Source organism: Euwallacea similis, chromosome 4 (genome assembly GCF_039881205.1).
Source record: "Euwallacea similis isolate ESF13 chromosome 4, ESF131.1, whole genome shotgun sequence".
NCBI lineage: Eukaryota > Metazoa > Arthropoda > Insecta > Coleoptera > Curculionidae > Euwallacea > Euwallacea similis.
Window position 1 is genome coordinate 3,669,222 of NC_089612.1, and position 16,481 is coordinate 3,685,702.

A 16,481-nucleotide genomic window follows, 5' to 3' on the forward strand; every position below is an offset into this window, starting at 1 on the left:
TCAAACGTCACATCATATCTTGAAATTTAGGCGAATAGTCAAAATAGTAATAACTTCACCTAGCTTTATACACGACAAACAAGTAGAAAGGCAACAGCGCATTTGCATCAAGTGCCCTACTTAGTAATTTTTGAAAAGTTTGGAGGATTTTTTAATTTTCTCTTTTTTCTTGAATGATTGAACTTGAGTGACTTTGAAATTAAGATTTTTTTAAAATTTAGTACCGCAGAATTAGGGTGCTTGACGTATTGAATTCCCTGAATTAGATTTAGATTGGTAAAATATTTTACGTTTTGAAACCATCAAATTTTCGTGTCTGATTCAAATTTGTATTTGGGCGTCTAATTGGGAAATTTAAGGTATGTCAATTTTAAAACAAATTCTTCAGCCTGTTACTTCCAATCAGAGGTCCGAAATTGGAACTTTTTAAATGGGACCCCTTGCATTTTATAGTATTTCTTAGATTAATGGATTGACATGCGCAACTGAAAGACTCGTTCAGCCTATTTTTTGTCATTGAGAGACTCAAAATTTGGGTTTTTTATGGGACACCCTGTATTTTTGGTACCTCAGATTTGACATGGCCACCAGTAGAAACAAGTGGGTAACTGGCGGGTGAAAATCTCTCCTGTCAAATTGAACGCCCAAAAGTAAACCCAAATTTTCGTATATAATATGATAGTAAAAGCGAACCGCGTCTTCAGAATATATTTCTTGTAAGAGCTGTCGACACCGGATGACCATCGGATGGATAGTAGAAACAAATTGAAAGTTAAGAAAAAGTGAGTGTCCGGTCACTCACATGGCTTCACGATTGAGCCCACGAAATTCTGAAGTAAATGCGTTAGAACAGCGTGGTTATCTGATCGGTAAGAAGATCGGTCAAGGATCGTACGCGACTGTCCACCTTTCCGACTATGTGGATAGCGCTGGCCCGAAAAAGATGCCTCTCGCCTGCAAGATCTTCGACAAGGAAAAGGCCCCTAAAGACTTCCTCGAGAAATTTTTCCCCAGAGAACTGGAGATTTTGACCAAAATCGAGAATCCTCATATCATTCAAGTGCACAGCATCTTGCAGAGGGGACCTCGGGTGTTCATTTTCATGAGGTAAGTTCACATTTTGTTTTCAAGCTGAAGTAACCCGAACTGATTTGAACTCAATTAGGTACGCTGACAATGGGGACCTCTTGGATTTTATCAAAAGAAACGGTGCGGTTCCGGAGCAACAGGCCAAAATCTGGTTCAGACAAATGGCCAGCGGTCTGCAGTATCTGCACAGCCAGAATATTGCTCATCGTGACTTGAAATGCGAAAATATCTTGCTCAGTCGCAAGTTCAACGTCAAATTAGCCGACTTTGGTTTCGCTAGATTCTGCATAGATTGCGACAACAGGCGCATCTTAAGCCAGACTTATTGCGGATCGGCAGCGTACGCCGCTCCCGAAGTGGTCAATGGAACTCCCTACAACCCCAAACTATCCGACGTCTGGTCCTTGGGGATCATAATGTTTATAATGCTCAACGCTTCCATGCCCTTTGACGATTGCAACTTGAGGAAGCTTCTGAAAGATCAACTGACCAAGAACTGGGTGTTCAGGTCTAGGGTGCGCGAAACCATATCTGCAAGTGCGAAATCTTTAGTCCGGCAATTGCTGGAACCGGACTTAACGTTGCGTTTAAATCTGGACAGGGTCATGCAGCATGAGTGGCTTCGAGTTAGAAAAGGTTCCTCGTTGATTGGTAGGTTCGTGCATTCTTCCCTGCATGGTCAGTCAGCTGGACAATCGACAGTTGCATCGGGGGAAAACAGGACGGACCAGGAGGTGGTACCGGGGGACTTCATGAATCCGGACGTTAAGAAAAGCGAAATGACGATTAACGTGAACGAAAACACTCTTTGAGGAATTTTGAGGTTGAACACGAGGTGGTTTTATATAAATTTCAGTGACTCATCATAGATTGTGAAATATAATATTTCGTGCAATGTAGAAGACTTTCGATATTGCTAGAAATTGTCGTTGGGCATTTTCAGTCTTCCGAATGCAGCCATTTTATTTTGGCGTGCAAACTGGGTAAAAACTGGTTAGTAACATTTAAGTTAGGTTAGGATGTAGCAATTTTTAAACCAGTACACTGTTGTCAGTTCCAATTTCGTGGCTTGTAGGAAAAATAATTAATTTTTCTTTCATTTAAAGATAGTAAAAGTGGTATAAGGACGCTCCTTTCCACAGGAATATGAAAATTTTATCTTTCATTCTGCAACATACAAAGGACAAAATATGTAAAATTCATTCACGTAGGTTGTCTCAAATGACCTCTAAGAAATTTTTTAAAATTCGAAACCTCAAAATAATTAGCTAGAATTTAAGACGATCTTGATCTTTTTAGTGCATACCTGATGTTCGGCAGATGAAGCGGAAATTTTTAATTTTTATTCTGCAAATTGCAAAAAATAGCATGGAGAATATTTATTGGCGTACGAGATCTCAAATGACCTTAAGAAATGTTTTAAAAACCACGAGAACTGTTTGAAATAATAAATTTTGGCAAAATTTTATAACAGTTTTAACTCTTGCTTCCCAGATATTTGACTAAGATCCTTATACTAGCAAAATCCTACATTTTCTCATATTAATAATAATTCATTAATTAAATGATTAATAATGATTTTTTAATAATTTTTACAGTATTAATTCTTTTACTACGCATCTCATGTTCAGCAGAGAACGCTGAAAACTTCTATTTTCTATCTATAATGTTCAGAAATCAAAATACATAAAATTCATAGGCGTATGCGGTCTCAAACGATTTGGAATAATGTCTAAACATTATAAAATGTGTAATTCCATTATAAAACAAAAATTCCTGTAAACAATGAATTTTACTAAACTAAATTTAACGCGCTGCATATACATATTTTTGTTCGGGTTAGGGGGTTCGTTCCTCCTTTGGCGCGAGTACCACTCTCGTGGATATATTTTACGTGATTAAGTGACTCGCGGATAGTGAACTCGGGAATACTTTACAATTCATTTATTGTACTACTAAACAATACATGAAAGTAATGCACTTAACTAACTTAATAATTCACGCCCGGAGTGGTTGTTATAAGTCGGAAGAAGGCGCGCGACGTAGCTGAAGAACTCACAGTGTCTTGGTCGTGATGTTGTTGCACTGGGAGATGAGAGATGAGAGAGTGATACCTATATTTCTAAATCTTAAATACTAAAGCTAAGGGCAGACACTCATAGGCGTACCCCTAACTTAGGATGCAATGGTAGGCTTCCCGGCTACTCATCGTGTTAACGTGCAACGTCCAGATGAATAGTCGATTAGACCTTCGTTGGCCATGCCAGCTGAGCAGCATTTAAATTGGATCGACATTATAGATCCGACAAAGAGCATTGCTGGAAATCCCAATTATAAAGCAGCCCCCATCTAGGAATGGTGAACGTTAACGTTGGGAATTCCTTGAATGTATGTGACTATAACTAAAATAACTGATGGAAAAAACCCAGTAATGTTCGGTAACTGGAATACAAATTTATTAAATACATGGGCGTAGCATCGGATATCTTAATTGAGAAAAATAATCTAATATGGGGCTACTACAGTCTTAACAATTTCGTTACACCACCCTATATTTAAAAATGTCCATAATATAGCTGGAATCTGCCTTTAAATTGAACTTAAAAATTATAGTGACCAGGGGTGACCAGGTAGTTTTGAGTGACTTCAACAACGATTAGACAGACTTTAGTGTCATCACATAATTGATTCAAAATTCTTCCAACGCCTCTGGAAAATGGCCGATAATGATCAAACCCAAAAGCGGTCCACAGAAGAGAAATTGGTAGCCGAATTAGAGGATCTCGATCTCCAAATCGGCGCTATCAACAATGACAAAGGGAGTAGGTACCAATCTGAGAATCCATCATCTCAGGAACCATCAGCCAGCCCGTCTCTGATGGAAATCGAAAGAATCAGATCCTTTGTCACCGCCTGCACCAACTTCTTGGTGACAATTTACAAGACCGACTACTACAGGAAGATCGCCAAAAGTATGTTTATGTTCCTCTTGGCTTTGAAAATGGCCCAGGAGAGCAAGATGATGATGATTCCGTTGAAAGAATACGAACCTTTCGGGAAACGTGGTTGAATGGTTTTTTTTTACAAAATTGATACGTTAATCAATTTAAATTTTTTAATGAATAAAAAATGTACTGCCTATTATTTTAAGAAATTTAATTTATACGGTGAATTGGTTCTTGACGCTGCGATCACCATGGACGAGTGTAGGAGTAAGGTGGTATTAGCATTACTTCTCTTGGCCACGAAAAGTTGCCTTTGCCTGGGTAAGTACGTATGAGGGTTGGAAATTATATGTATAATAAAAACAGATTTGGATTGAACTGCTTTCCTGTTTTATGTTAAAATTAACATATTTTTAAAAGATTTTTACATTGTCAAGAAAACTCCTGAACATATATTTTCAAACATTCTCCCAATAAGTCAGAGAGAGAAAGATTTATGATTTTACATGTGTATCTGGTTAAATAAATGCGCTTAGAAGGAGTGTGTATTATTAGTTATTTTTTAGAGGATTAATATAGAATTTCTCGACAAAATGGCGAATGCAAATTATTCAAGAAAACTTCCTCTTTTGTATTTTATTCTACTTCAAGATCATTTTTAATTTTGCTGTGCAATTTTTTGTCACTTGTAATGAGAATTGTTCCCACAATGCACAATATTAGCACAACTTTACAAAATAAAGTTTTTTGACAATTTTGTGTAGTTTTAGATACTGATCAGCACCTTCACTGGCAGTACTTTCCTACTACGAAATGCGACATTGGGGCAATAGCTGACCGGTTTGTTGGCGGTACTGAAGCCTCTTTAGATCAATTTCCGTGGATAACTCATCTGGCATATCAACTAAAACCTTATAAGCGAAAATTATACTTTATCTGTGTAGGTTCTATCATCAACCTCTAGTATGTCATCAGCGCCAGTCATTGCTTCTTGGGTTCGTTAGAGCATAATATGTGAGTGTAAAATCTGAGGCTTGAATGATCCAATTTCATTCAAGGTTCCCCATAGATGGCAGGTGAGAATAGATGAATATTTCCTCCAAGAAAAAGTCGATTGTGCGTATATGGTTTGCGTTCCTGCTGTACAAGATATTAACGTGGCTGAAATAATATAATTCGAGGTTCACGGGCAGGATTCCTCGGGTACTTATGAGAACATTGCCTTTATTAAGCTGGCTGCTTTCTTGCAATTCAATGGTACTAGCTCAAATTAACTGAAGCAATCAATTAATTCTTACTACAGACTTCGTCACGTCAATCTGTCTACCTAAAAGCATAGCTGACCAAATTAATGACTACTTGTCACCAATAAACTCGGTTGAAGTAGCCTCATGGGGCATAATCAGCGTAAGACAGTCTCGCATCCTTAACAAACTGATGCACGTGCAAATTCTCGTTGTACCCTTGGAATCTTGCAAGAAGAGTTTCCCTAAGAATAAGATCGACGAGTCTATGATTTGCATGGGGATTGGTAATTTTCTTTAGTTAATAAACATTTAGAAGATTTCGATTCAAATTAAGTAAGTTAAGGCAAGGATTCCTGCGTGGGAGGCTCTGGAGGACCTTTAATGAGGCCAATCGTCCTAGATGCTTCGCTCAGACACTTTTTGTTCGGCATAGTTTCTTATGACACCAAAAAGTGTGGGATTGTGGAACCTATTGTGTGACCCATTACGTGAGCTGGATACTCGATGATATCGAGCTCCTGGAATAATTACGAAGGAATGGTTTACAGATATTTGTATTTAATCGCTTAAATTATTTATGTTTATTCGATTTTTATATTTCTATTTTTCCTGCTTATCAGTTTTATTGGGTTAACATAATAAAAAGTTCTATATTGTTACTAACCGAACGCAACATACCTAAATATTTTGCTCCGTAAGATTGGTAATTCAAGGTACACGTCCCCAGTGATATACTCCGTTCCGATTATTATTTGATCTTGTGAAAAGCATGTAGACTTTGTAAAAAAAAATTATTTGGTAAATATCTTGAAATTCCCATAGGTTTAACGGAAGCTGAGACCAGGGTAAATCATTAGGAGTTAATCACACAGTAGTTTCCAAACGTTTAAAGTCACTAGGAATGATCCAAAAAGAAGGAAATTGGGACTGTACGAATTGAAGCCGCAAGACGTCCAGCGGCGTTTGTTTGCATGTGAACAACTGCTCCAAAGGCAGAAAAGAAAAGGGTTCTTACATCGTATCGTGACTGACGATGGAAAGTGAAAAAATCGCGGGCCAAGCCCGGCCATGCTTCGACATCAACGGCAAAACCGAATATCCATAGTTCCAAACTCTTGCTCTGTATTTGGTGGGATCAGCAGGGCGTGGTTTATTATGAGCTACTCAGATCCAACGAGACTATTACGGGAGATCGTTACAAGTTACAATTGATGCATTTAAGCCAAACATTAAAGGAAAAACGCCCTCAATACGAGAAGAGACACGATAAGGTAATTTTACAGCATGCTAACCCTCGGCCACATGTTGCAAAATCTGTCAAAATATACTCAGAAACGCTCAAATGGGACATCCTACCCTATACGCCGTATTCACCAGATATTGCTCCGTTTGACTATCACTTATTCGGATCCATGGCACATGGCCTAGCTGAACAGCACTTTAATTCTTATGAAGACACCAAAAAATGGCTTGATTCTCGGATGGCTTCAAAAGACGTTTCGTTTTTCCGACGTGGAATTAGTATGCTGCCAGAAAGATGGGAAAAAGCAGTGGCTTGTAATGGACAATACTTTGAATGATAAGTTCTTTCCCAATTTTTCTCAATAAAGTAGTTATTTTCACGAAAAAACAGCGATTCAAGTACCTAATAAGTTCACGAAAAATTTTAAAATTAATTTATTACTAGCAATATATCAATAAAAATAGGTAATTCATGCCTTTAATTTCCCAACAATCCAAGGAACATAATTGGCAACTTTTGTGTAAACTCCGGGCCAATTTTGCATGCCGCAGGGTGAGGGCCCGAAGGATACCACCCCAATAGAATACCAGTTAATCTCCCCATCGGGGGTGGCGTCCATGGTCATCAGAGGACCACCACTATCGCCCCTACAGGAATCGCGCCCCTTTTTACCCCCTGCGCATAATTGACCTGCGCCCAGACGAACGTTGGCTTGGCTGTAGGTATTTGAACATGTCTCATGAGTGTTGACTGGAACCTGAAAAAAGATTGAAATTTTAATTTTGCCAGGAGGTCGTTTTTAAGGAAATGAAGTAAACAACAATTATGGCGAGCATACATTGCTAAATTTAGAGGATCTTTAGGCGTTCGATAAATTTTGTGGAATTTCAATAATTTAGATATAAGAAACATTATCCCACGAACCTCGAGTTTTAGTTTAATATTACTCTCACTGCTGTTCTCAGTTTTACCCCATCCGGCAACTATCAGATTCTTGTTCACATATGATTTGCTTTGCAGTGTAGGTACTTGAGGTAAACATATTGGCTTCACGTAATCTGCAATTGCACCCATTATGCCCCATCATTGAAAAATCTCGTGTCTTTGTTCATACCAGAAAACTTAACATTCCTAATAAGTCTCAGTAAAGCGATATCGTGGTACTGATTCGCGTCAAAAGGATTATAACTTTCGTGGGCTACTCGTTCATCTACAGCCACATCTACAGCCGGAGGAGCGCATTGAGTCTGTCCATCTTGGGTGGTGATGCAGTCTTCTTCAGTGTCTGTATTGTATTCACCAAGACGCACACTAATTCTGGATAATAAAAAAAACAGATTCCTTACTGCTAAAAAATTACAGAAATATATACCCACATCTTCCAGTTTGGCGGTAAATCTTTTCCTTTTAGGCAGTGGGCTGCAGTGAGAACATAGCGACTACTGATCAGCACTCCTCCGCAATAAAAACCTCTTTGACCGTTAGCTTTAACGTAAATTTGATTTAGAAAGTTTTGATATTTTTTTCGAAAAACTTACGACGTTCGTACTCGACCAATGCCATCCAGGGGAACTCATCCAGTTGCGCCTTTTCTCCCCCATAAATGCGGTTTATAGTTCCAGTGCCGCAGACGTCGGTGGTCGGAAGGAGATCGGATTGAATACCTAAAACGCATACGAATTCGCTAAAATACGTAAAAATTATTTAAAAGATGTGGGAATATTTTTGAATTATTATGGGTACGACGGGAAGAATGTTTGGTTGCCTAATGCAAGTCCTCAATAGTGTTAAAACCTTGGTTTAACAGTGACGACGTCTTTGAGAACCTGCTCTATCTTTTATTGATATTTTAACGTTGCTTATGAGTTAATATAAACATCTCCATTTATGGTCATTACTAATACGAAGCAGTAATTGAAATATTCAGATCTATAGATTTTTTAATTATACACTTCTGAGCTGACAACAAAGCAAAACACAGATATACCCCCTCAACCCATTTTCGTCACAATTAAAGCAGCTAATTAGGGGTTTTACCATCCACAAGGATTAACTAATACAATGCACACAACATCGAGCTCTCCCTCAGAATGTCCCTTCACCTTTTTTTAGCCTTTCCAAAGAAAGTTCTCACAACCACGGGCATATGGCCTTCCAAGGACTACTCTCTCCTCTACAACCTTCGAGGTATTTTCACCATCCTCAACATCTCTTTGCTGGCGTTTTGTTTGAGTTACAATGCAGCTTGCCATATCGACAACTTCGTAAAACTATCTGAGAGCTTGACATATCTGATTTCGGTTATAAATTCGTTGCTGAAGATCAGCATGTTGTCCAAGAACAGGAAGATGTTGTTTGAGCTGGTTGGCATGATGGAGATGGAAAGCTTCACGAGATTTGAGAAAGCTTATGAGGGTATTGGGGCAGGGCTTTGGAAAACCGTGAATGTGGTACAGACGGTTTTTTGGTGGCAAGTTAATATGGCATTTGTGTTTCTTAATTTGTTTCCTGGTAAGTTGTTTCGTCGAGGTAGTTTTTTTAAATAATAATTTAATAATTATTATTTAATAGTAATTAAATGGCAAAAATTAAATATAAAGATATCTTAACTCAAAATGGTTTTCTTAATCTTTTGAATAGTAATAGAATCTGAGGCTCTCCCTATGGACTTCCCGCACTTCCGCGATGGCCCTTTTCACTACCCGTTCTACTTATTTGAGTCGGTTTCTATGGCCCTTGCAGCTTATGATAACATGGCTGTAGACTTGCTCACAGTGGGAGTGATTTCTGTGACTGCGATGCAGCTGCAAATCCTCAATAAAAAGCTCGTGGATACCGAAAAGAATGTCAAGAAACTGGGAGGAAACACTGAGACCATGACATTAGTTTATTTGGTTGAATGCTGCCAGCACTACAACGATATTGAGAAGTATTTGAGCATTTTGATTCGCTCTTAAACAGTATCCTCCATTAAGATAGTCAAAATGCCCTTTGATCTAAATTGAAAACCTAACTGAATGAGCATATGTGCATAAGTTATAACCTTCTAATGCTAATTAGTTGTGCAAAATACCCTTAAACCGCCATATTCTAAATTATAATTTTTAACTTCAAAATTATTTTTTCTGAAAATCTGAAAAAAATTATACATATATAGAAAACCCTTGTTCATTCACTACATTTTTTTAGTTTTTTTTTCCTGCTAATTCTAACCTAAAAATGATTTTTAAAATTTCAAAATGGAATAACTTTTTTTCAGAATGGACTGCAGGTTTAGTTTTCTTCTTTTAATGATGGGAATTTTTATGGCAAATCTAAGTGTATATAAAAAGTGTCACATTTTACGATGCGTTTTATTGAAAAATGCAAAAAACTCAATTTTTTGAAATTTTTTTCAATACTGTATTAAGCATTTCGACTTTTTTGGGAATTTGATGCATTTTTTACAATCCAATAGTATCTATTTATCGTATTTTATGTCGAATTGCTTAATTCGGTGTTGAAAAAAATGACAAAAAAATCGAGTTTTTTGTATTTTTCAATATGGCGCAGCCTAAAAAGTGACACATTTTAAGGTTTTTGTGTGGTCTAGGGGGGTGGTGGTAAGAGTGTTTTGCACAAATAATTGGCATTAGGGGGTTATAACTTATGTACTTAAATGCCCATTCAGTTAAGTTTTTAATTTAGATGAAAGGGCATTTTAACTATCTTAATTCGAGGGAGGGGGGGGGGATACTCTTTACATAGGTAATTTTATAGGTATATCAAGTGCCTCTTAGAAGTGTTCTCGGTGAACGTCTTTGTGCAGCTTGGTGCAAGCATTGTGGCCATTTGTAATTCAGGAATTCTGATTTTAACAGTATGTCGTGTAAATTCAGTTATACTTTAAAAAAATCTTGAATTATTTTCATTTCAGGTGGATCCAGTGTCTATAGAAGCATTGTCTCTAATAGTTTATTTGGTGACGATGTTTGCGGAGTTAGGCATGTACTGCTGGTTTGGCAATCATGTTTATATGGAGGTACTTATATATTGCTGTACAGTATGCTTAAGTGTCATATATTCCAAATGTTATATTCTAAAATTCAAAAAATTTCTAATTTACTCTCATAAACTATCCTACTCTATGAACATCCTACTATTCAAAAATGTGATTTTGAAATAAGACACCCTGTATATAAGTTTTTACTTTAATAGTTTTTGTATATTCGACCGTTAAGTCTGTTAAAATCATGGGAATTGATCAAATTTTCAAATAGTATATTCTTGAACTCAAAGATCCGCAATTTTATGTCAATTTAACCGACCTCGTATTTTGTATGGGTATAGAGATCTTCATGTATATTGACATATTATAATATTTCTCTTTTCTATAGAGTTTGGAAGTCACCACTTGCTGCTACCTCTCGCGGTGGAACGAGCATGACTCCAACGTTAGAAAAACCCTCTTTATGCTAATGGAAAGAAGCAAACGTGCTCTGCAGATCAGAGGCTTGCAATTTACCACTCTTAATTTCCCTACCTTCATAGCTGTAAGCTTCTTAAATCCTTTTCAATAAATAACCACCGGAAAAAACTTGGTTTTTAGATACTCAAATGGTCTTATTCCTACTTCACTTTACTTAGAAATTACACCACGATGGATTCGGCAGATAAGTAATCGCTATTTGTCTACCTTGATTAATGGGCGCCTGAGTGGTGGTGCTCCCAACGGGTCCTGTAGGACAGCACACCTTAGGAGTTGTACCTAGAAACCCGCACTGAGACCTCCTGAGGAAATCTGCGTCAGATGAACTGATGGGGCGTGTCTTCAGGATGTTATAGAGTGAATCACAGTTGAGCAAGGAGATGCATTCTCCTTGTTGCGAGAGTGGAGTTCTGCAGTAGTCTCCAAGCTCTATTAAAGTGTAGTTTACCCACTAATTGCTTGATAAATGATCAAATACCTACGTGCAATGCACAGTTGAGGGCTTAAAGCGACAATCACGAGCACAATGATATTATAATACATGATCGTCAGCACAAGGAACCAGCTTTTAAAATTTCGCCCGCGTCAGCAACATCGTCGTCTCTTAGCAGGACACATTGGAACCCAACTGATGATGATGATGGTAGAAAAATGTTTGCGTCGATTTGTTGCTGTTATTTGTGCCGCACATGACCAGTGGCTGGCTATCGAAGAGTACCACGGCTGTTTAATCCGGTACTTGTCAACCTTGGAAATTCTAGATAAGCATAGATAATCGTCTGTTTATTTAATTGTTGTTTATTAATTTGCTTAATTTTGGTTGGATTTTATCTGGAAAATATAATAGTTTCAATTTGTTGGGGAAATACCAGTAATAGGCAATAAATGGGCTGGTTTTGCACTGAGCTCCACTAAGATTCGATTTTATTATTATCATGTGGTTTTACATTATTTCGGGAAATCTACGAGATTACAAAGGAGTTCAAGTATTGATGAGGTCAAGTAATGGCAATTAAGTGATATCGAACACAGAACGTCTTATATCTCTATGTGAATAAAACTGTTTTAAATACTTCATTCGATTGGTTCCTAGACAAATTTCAATATTTTTTAGGAAATTTTTCACAATCTGGCAATGTGAAATTTTCTGAATTATCCAACGTGACCTGTATAAAGTAAAGTAGATTTTTAAAACAAAAGAACGCTGCGATGTTGCTATTGTTAATAATAAATTGTTTCGGCTCTAGTATAGGGAGATTTAATAAAATTATGGTTTAAACAATTATATACAGGGCGAGACACCAGAAGCGCCTCGAAAGATTACGTCCTTATTAATGATTTTGATCGAAAATTGTTTCTAGAGGTGTGTGTAGAATCCTACAAGGTACATTTTAAAAATATTATCATTTATACAGGGTATATAAAAAAAAAGATACACTTCAAACATATCTTTTGAATGGAATACTTTATGTTTCATTACATATTTGGAATCAGAAGAAGAAAACAGTAGAAGTTTGTTTAACACACACTAAGTCTAAAACAACACTTCTTGAGAAATTTTAGAAAATATAAAAATGTAAGGATCAAAAAAACATTTTTTTCTAAGTGAAATGAATTACTTGACTACTATTTTTTCAGTATTATTTCTTAAGAACAAACTATTTCTCAAATTAGAATGAATTCTTTACTAAACTGAAATACAGGGTGAGCAAAAAGGGTGTTCAAATTTAATCACTTATAATTTAGTGTAAATTTCTTTTTTTTAATAGAATGTATACATTTTTATATATAAATTAGAATCACTAATTAATGCCTTTTCAATTGATACCATGGTGTCCTATATCTATCTTTAAGAGCTTTTCCTTAATATCAGATTTTATTTAATTTTCAATAATAACATTAAAGAATATAAATCATTGTTAGAGTATGCCTTGAATATACATACATATAGGGTACATTTCACCTCCCGTCTTCCATAGCTCGGTTATGATTAAAAGTAGGATTTTAGAATTGTCCATACTTTACTTGTGTCCTAGTGCATATTCCAGGAAAATATTTCTAATTATACAGGGTGCCCCAAAAAAGTGTGAAGACACCGAACTATATTTTTTTTAATGGAACACTCTATATTTTTTCTCACATTTAAATGCTTTCTATGATTGTCTACACATTCCTAAAATTTTGTTGAAATCGGTTAAATAATACTGACGGAAAAAATTAAAAATTAAAAAAAAATTGCATTTGTAACTCTGGTTTCAAAAATTAATAAAAAATAGAAATAATATATATTTAAACAAACTACTCAAGATGCTTATTAAGCATGATTTAATAGTTTTATTAAAAAAGTTTCGATTATTGATATTGTACAGGGTGATCAAAATTTAGCGTCAAATTTTTCAAACTTTAAAGGGTTTTATTTTATTTATGTTAATTTGACGTATGGTTTAATTTAGTTCGAAGCAGAATTGAAAAACAAACGTTTTTTTAATTACATGTCTATCGCAATTTCTAACGTGTCGAAAGTTATTCGCCGAAAACCATTCCAATAGTAATTAAACCGAATAGAAAACTAAGGTGGTTATTACAAAAGAATTATTCATAAAACTTATTTTATAATTACAATTATGTTACAACTATTACAAATCTAAAGTATGTGTTCGACATGTCTTCCGTTCTCTTAAAGACACACATTAAGACATTATGGAAAGACGTATTGTGCAAGGTTACAAGATATGTAATTAGAAAAACTTTTGTTCTTGAATTTTACATCGAACTAGATTAAAACATACGGGAGTCCAAAATTAAAATAAATAAAATAAAACCCTTTAAAGTTTGAGAAATTTGACGCTAAATTTTAGACATCCTGTAACAATATCGATTATCTAAATTTTTTTAATAAAACTATTAAACCATGCTTAATAAATATCTTGAGTAATTTCTTTAAATATGCATTATTTTTATTCTTTATTATTTTTTGATTTTTTTTTTTTTTTAATTTAATTAATTTTTAATATCAAAAATTATACAGGGTAGTCCTACGGGAAGTTCCTCGATCGATTGCGGGAAAACCATAATTTCGAAAAATATGAAAATCGGAGAATATACCCAAGTCCTTGGGAGACACACGTTAAAAATATTTTCAAGATGGTAGTACTTTTGGTTATACCGGAAGTAGAAGTCGACTCGCTTATTTTAAATGGAATGTCCTATATTTTATCGCATTTTTGGACCTTGCCATGAATTGTGAACACCTTTTATATGAAACATTTTGTGCTTATCCCTAACCGTTCTGGAGATATTTATACTTAAAGATAAAATTTGACAGTTGCAGTCCTTGATTCATTTGGTGATATGAAAAAGGAAAGTATCGTTGTAATTTTTTGAAGTATTGCTAATAAAGCACTACTTCAGCCGCGTATGCAGTATAACTCGCGATATAACATACAGGGTATTCATAAATAATTCTTAAAGTTGATAATCATAAATCATTAAAAACTCGTATTTCTTAAATAGGAACCACCATTTTTTTTAACGTCATCGTGTTAAGCTCGAAAAATAATTGTCATTTTGTGTTTTAATGCCTATACCTAAAGTCAAAATGATGGTTCCTATTTAAGAAATACGAGTTTTTCTTAACGATTTGTGACTATATATATATAATATTATATATTATTATTACTATATAATTATTATATAATTATATAATAAATTTATTGCGATTTTTATGAATTATTGCGATTTATAATGAATGCGACCTGGTATATTGTTTTGATTTTATAAGTTGGCAAACTGGTCCGGGTTAGTATTTCTCTCTTCAGATACAAATCTTTGAAAATCTTTGCAATTTCCTTTAGTAGTTGCCTTGAATTGGATCAGGATCCAATACGCCACTGTTTCTTGCCAAATCAAGCTCATAATTTTTTCTCAAATATATAATGAATAGGGCTAGATTTGAACGAAATCACAGTAGCATACTTTTCCCAAAAGTTATAAGTTTGCGGAAACTTTATTTAATAAAATATGCGATTTTTTAAAAGACTTTAGTGTAATACTTTTAATTTAGTAACCCTGAGTCGTCAATGAAAAAATATGACCAACACCAAACAAAATTACAGAGGTGTCGAAAGATGTTTTTTTCTTACCAATTATATTTTGTAGCTGTTACTAGCCTGGGCCCACTACGCCACTGCTTTTTATCATTTGATGAAGGTGAACTTTTTTCCCACGTGGGGAAGGAATAGGATTAGTATTGAGTAAAATTACAATGTGGCAGAGTCATTTTATTTAAATTTTTTTTCAGGTTCTAGCGGCTTGCAGTCCATATCTCAGAAACTAAGAGATGCCATGTCACAGATTATGATATATCTTTTTTTTTCTGACATATGAGTTCTTCGAGTCAGTTTTATATTTAAATAGCCTTGAGCAACGTTTACCAAATACAACAAGGATTACCGGTACCACTTAGATGAATCTTAAAAATTAATGGTACCTAACGAGTCATCACAAGAGCCATTTCAGCTTCCATATCTTCCGCTTAAGGCAGGTCTATGAATAAACTTTTCATTTTCTAATATGACCTCGCATTTTGTTTATCTATGCCATTCATTATAGCTGGGCCGCGGTTCAATTTGGATAACCACAAAGTAAGCGCAATTGAGCGTAAGACAAGTATTGCTATCCGTTTAAACTTGATGATTAACGATGGACCTGAAAGTTAGGTACCAAATCGTTCAATTGTCATGGATGTTTTTGTTTGGGACTAAATAAATAGTCAGGTTAGTCAAAAGTCAGATTTAATCGAGCGTCAAAGATGGTCCCACACTCGTTAACGTGAAGAAAAAACCGAACCAGTTAAATACGTTAGAAACTGATTGTTTTAAAGGGATCGTTACTTTTTAAAAGATTTTTCATTATCATATTATACAGGGTGTATCAAATGCTATGCGAAATTGCTTTTAGTTCTTGTGTCACGGTAAAGTGCTACTTTCAGATGGCAAATGTGTGCGGCGAGATTTATCTTCAATTAGTTAATGATGTATCCTTGTGTTAAGTACCTTGAAGTCAATCTGTCTCTCGCTATGTCCCTACTGTGCTTGTCAGTTGAAGTCTATAATATCGGTTGTATTCATCAAAATTTTTAACAATTTCAATGAATTTTTTGATTGAATAATGAAAACATTATGAAGGGTTTTCGTTAGAGTCCTTTTTACTCACATCTAACTTAAGCCTCTATCCGGGTTTGCTTTCCAGTTATCGTGCGTCTTCGGCAACCCGAACACAAACGATGTCGATTTTACCGGAATTGTCAAACCAAATCAAATTTTAAAAGAACGATTTTTACCTGTTTTCAGCCCGGCACAGTCTTGTACGGACACTTATTACTTTCATGGGAAATTAATCATTAGTTCTTTAAAGAATCCAATTTTCCCCAAAGGTTTATTGTAAATTTGATATTTTTCGTGAACGGAAAAGGAGGGGACACAGCGTTA

General features: G+C 35.5%; 4 protein-coding genes and 1 pseudogene across 4 annotated transcripts in view; 4 read left to right on the forward strand and 1 right to left on the reverse strand.

Annotated features, from left to right (window-relative positions):
- LOC136408581 (MYG1 exonuclease) overlaps positions 1 to 16,481 on the forward strand; it is a 102,320-nt gene that overhangs the window by 21,287 nt on the left and 64,552 nt on the right. The gene's annotated exons all lie outside the window — the stretch shown is intronic.
- Positions 659 to 1,942, forward strand: Tssk (Testis-specific serine/threonine kinase). Its single transcript, XM_066389661.1, has 2 exons — positions 659 to 1,107; positions 1,166 to 1,942. The coding sequence occupies exons 1-2, from the start codon at positions 803 to 805 to the stop codon at positions 1,899 to 1,901; spliced, it is 1,041 nt and encodes a 346-aa protein (XP_066245758.1). The 5' UTR covers positions 659 to 802; the 3' UTR covers positions 1,902 to 1,942.
- LOC136408763 (spaetzle-processing enzyme-like) lies at positions 4,286 to 5,761 on the forward strand (annotated as a pseudogene).
- On the reverse strand, positions 6,944 to 11,740 carry LOC136408580 (serine protease easter-like). Its single transcript, XM_066389650.1, has 7 exons — positions 11,475 to 11,740; positions 11,200 to 11,421; positions 8,063 to 8,188; positions 7,901 to 8,009; positions 7,639 to 7,841; positions 7,449 to 7,582; positions 6,944 to 7,281 (listed from the first exon to the last, which is right to left on the reverse strand). The coding sequence occupies exons 1-7, from the start codon at positions 11,533 to 11,535 to the stop codon at positions 6,994 to 6,996; spliced, it is 1,143 nt and encodes a 380-aa protein (XP_066245747.1). The 5' UTR covers positions 11,536 to 11,740; the 3' UTR covers positions 6,944 to 6,993.
- LOC136408696 (odorant receptor 45b-like) lies at positions 8,615 to 11,206 on the forward strand. The gene is made up of 6 exons (XM_066389822.1): positions 8,615 to 9,035; positions 9,165 to 9,453; positions 10,284 to 10,383; positions 10,441 to 10,545; positions 10,901 to 11,056; positions 11,113 to 11,206. The coding sequence occupies exons 1-6, from the start codon at positions 8,615 to 8,617 to the stop codon at positions 11,182 to 11,184; spliced, it is 1,143 nt and encodes a 380-aa protein (XP_066245919.1). The 3' UTR covers positions 11,185 to 11,206.

Bases quoted from the DNA above. Each gene is read 5' to 3' on its own strand.
- Tssk (XM_066389661.1), top strand. From the start codon at position 803: ATGGCTTCACGATTGAGCCCACGAAATTCTGAAGTAAATGCGTTAGAA. The intron at 1,108-1,165 runs GTAAGTTCACAT...GAACTCAATTAG, and splicing joins CGGGTGTTCATTTTCATGAG to GTACGCTGACAATGGGGACC.
- LOC136408696 (XM_066389822.1), top strand. From the start codon at position 8,615: ATGTCCCTTCACCTTTTTTTAGCCTTTCCAAAGAAAGTTCTCACAACC. The intron at 9,036-9,164 runs GTAAGTTGTTTC...TCTTTTGAATAG, and splicing joins GTTTCTTAATTTGTTTCCTG to TAATAGAATCTGAGGCTCTC. The intron at 10,546-10,900 runs GTACTTATATAT...TCTTTTCTATAG, and splicing joins GCAATCATGTTTATATGGAG to AGTTTGGAAGTCACCACTTG.
- LOC136408580 (XM_066389650.1), bottom strand. From the start codon at position 11,535: ATGTATTATAATATCATTGTGCTCGTGATTGTCGCTTTAAGCCCTCAA. The intron at 7,583-7,638 runs GTATGAACAAAG...GTGCAATTGCAG, and splicing joins TAGGAATGTTAAGTTTTCTG to ATTACGTGAAGCCAATATGT. The intron at 7,282-7,448 runs GTTCGTGGGATA...ATCTTTTTTCAG, and splicing joins ATATTAAACTAAAACTCGAG to GTTCCAGTCAACACTCATGA.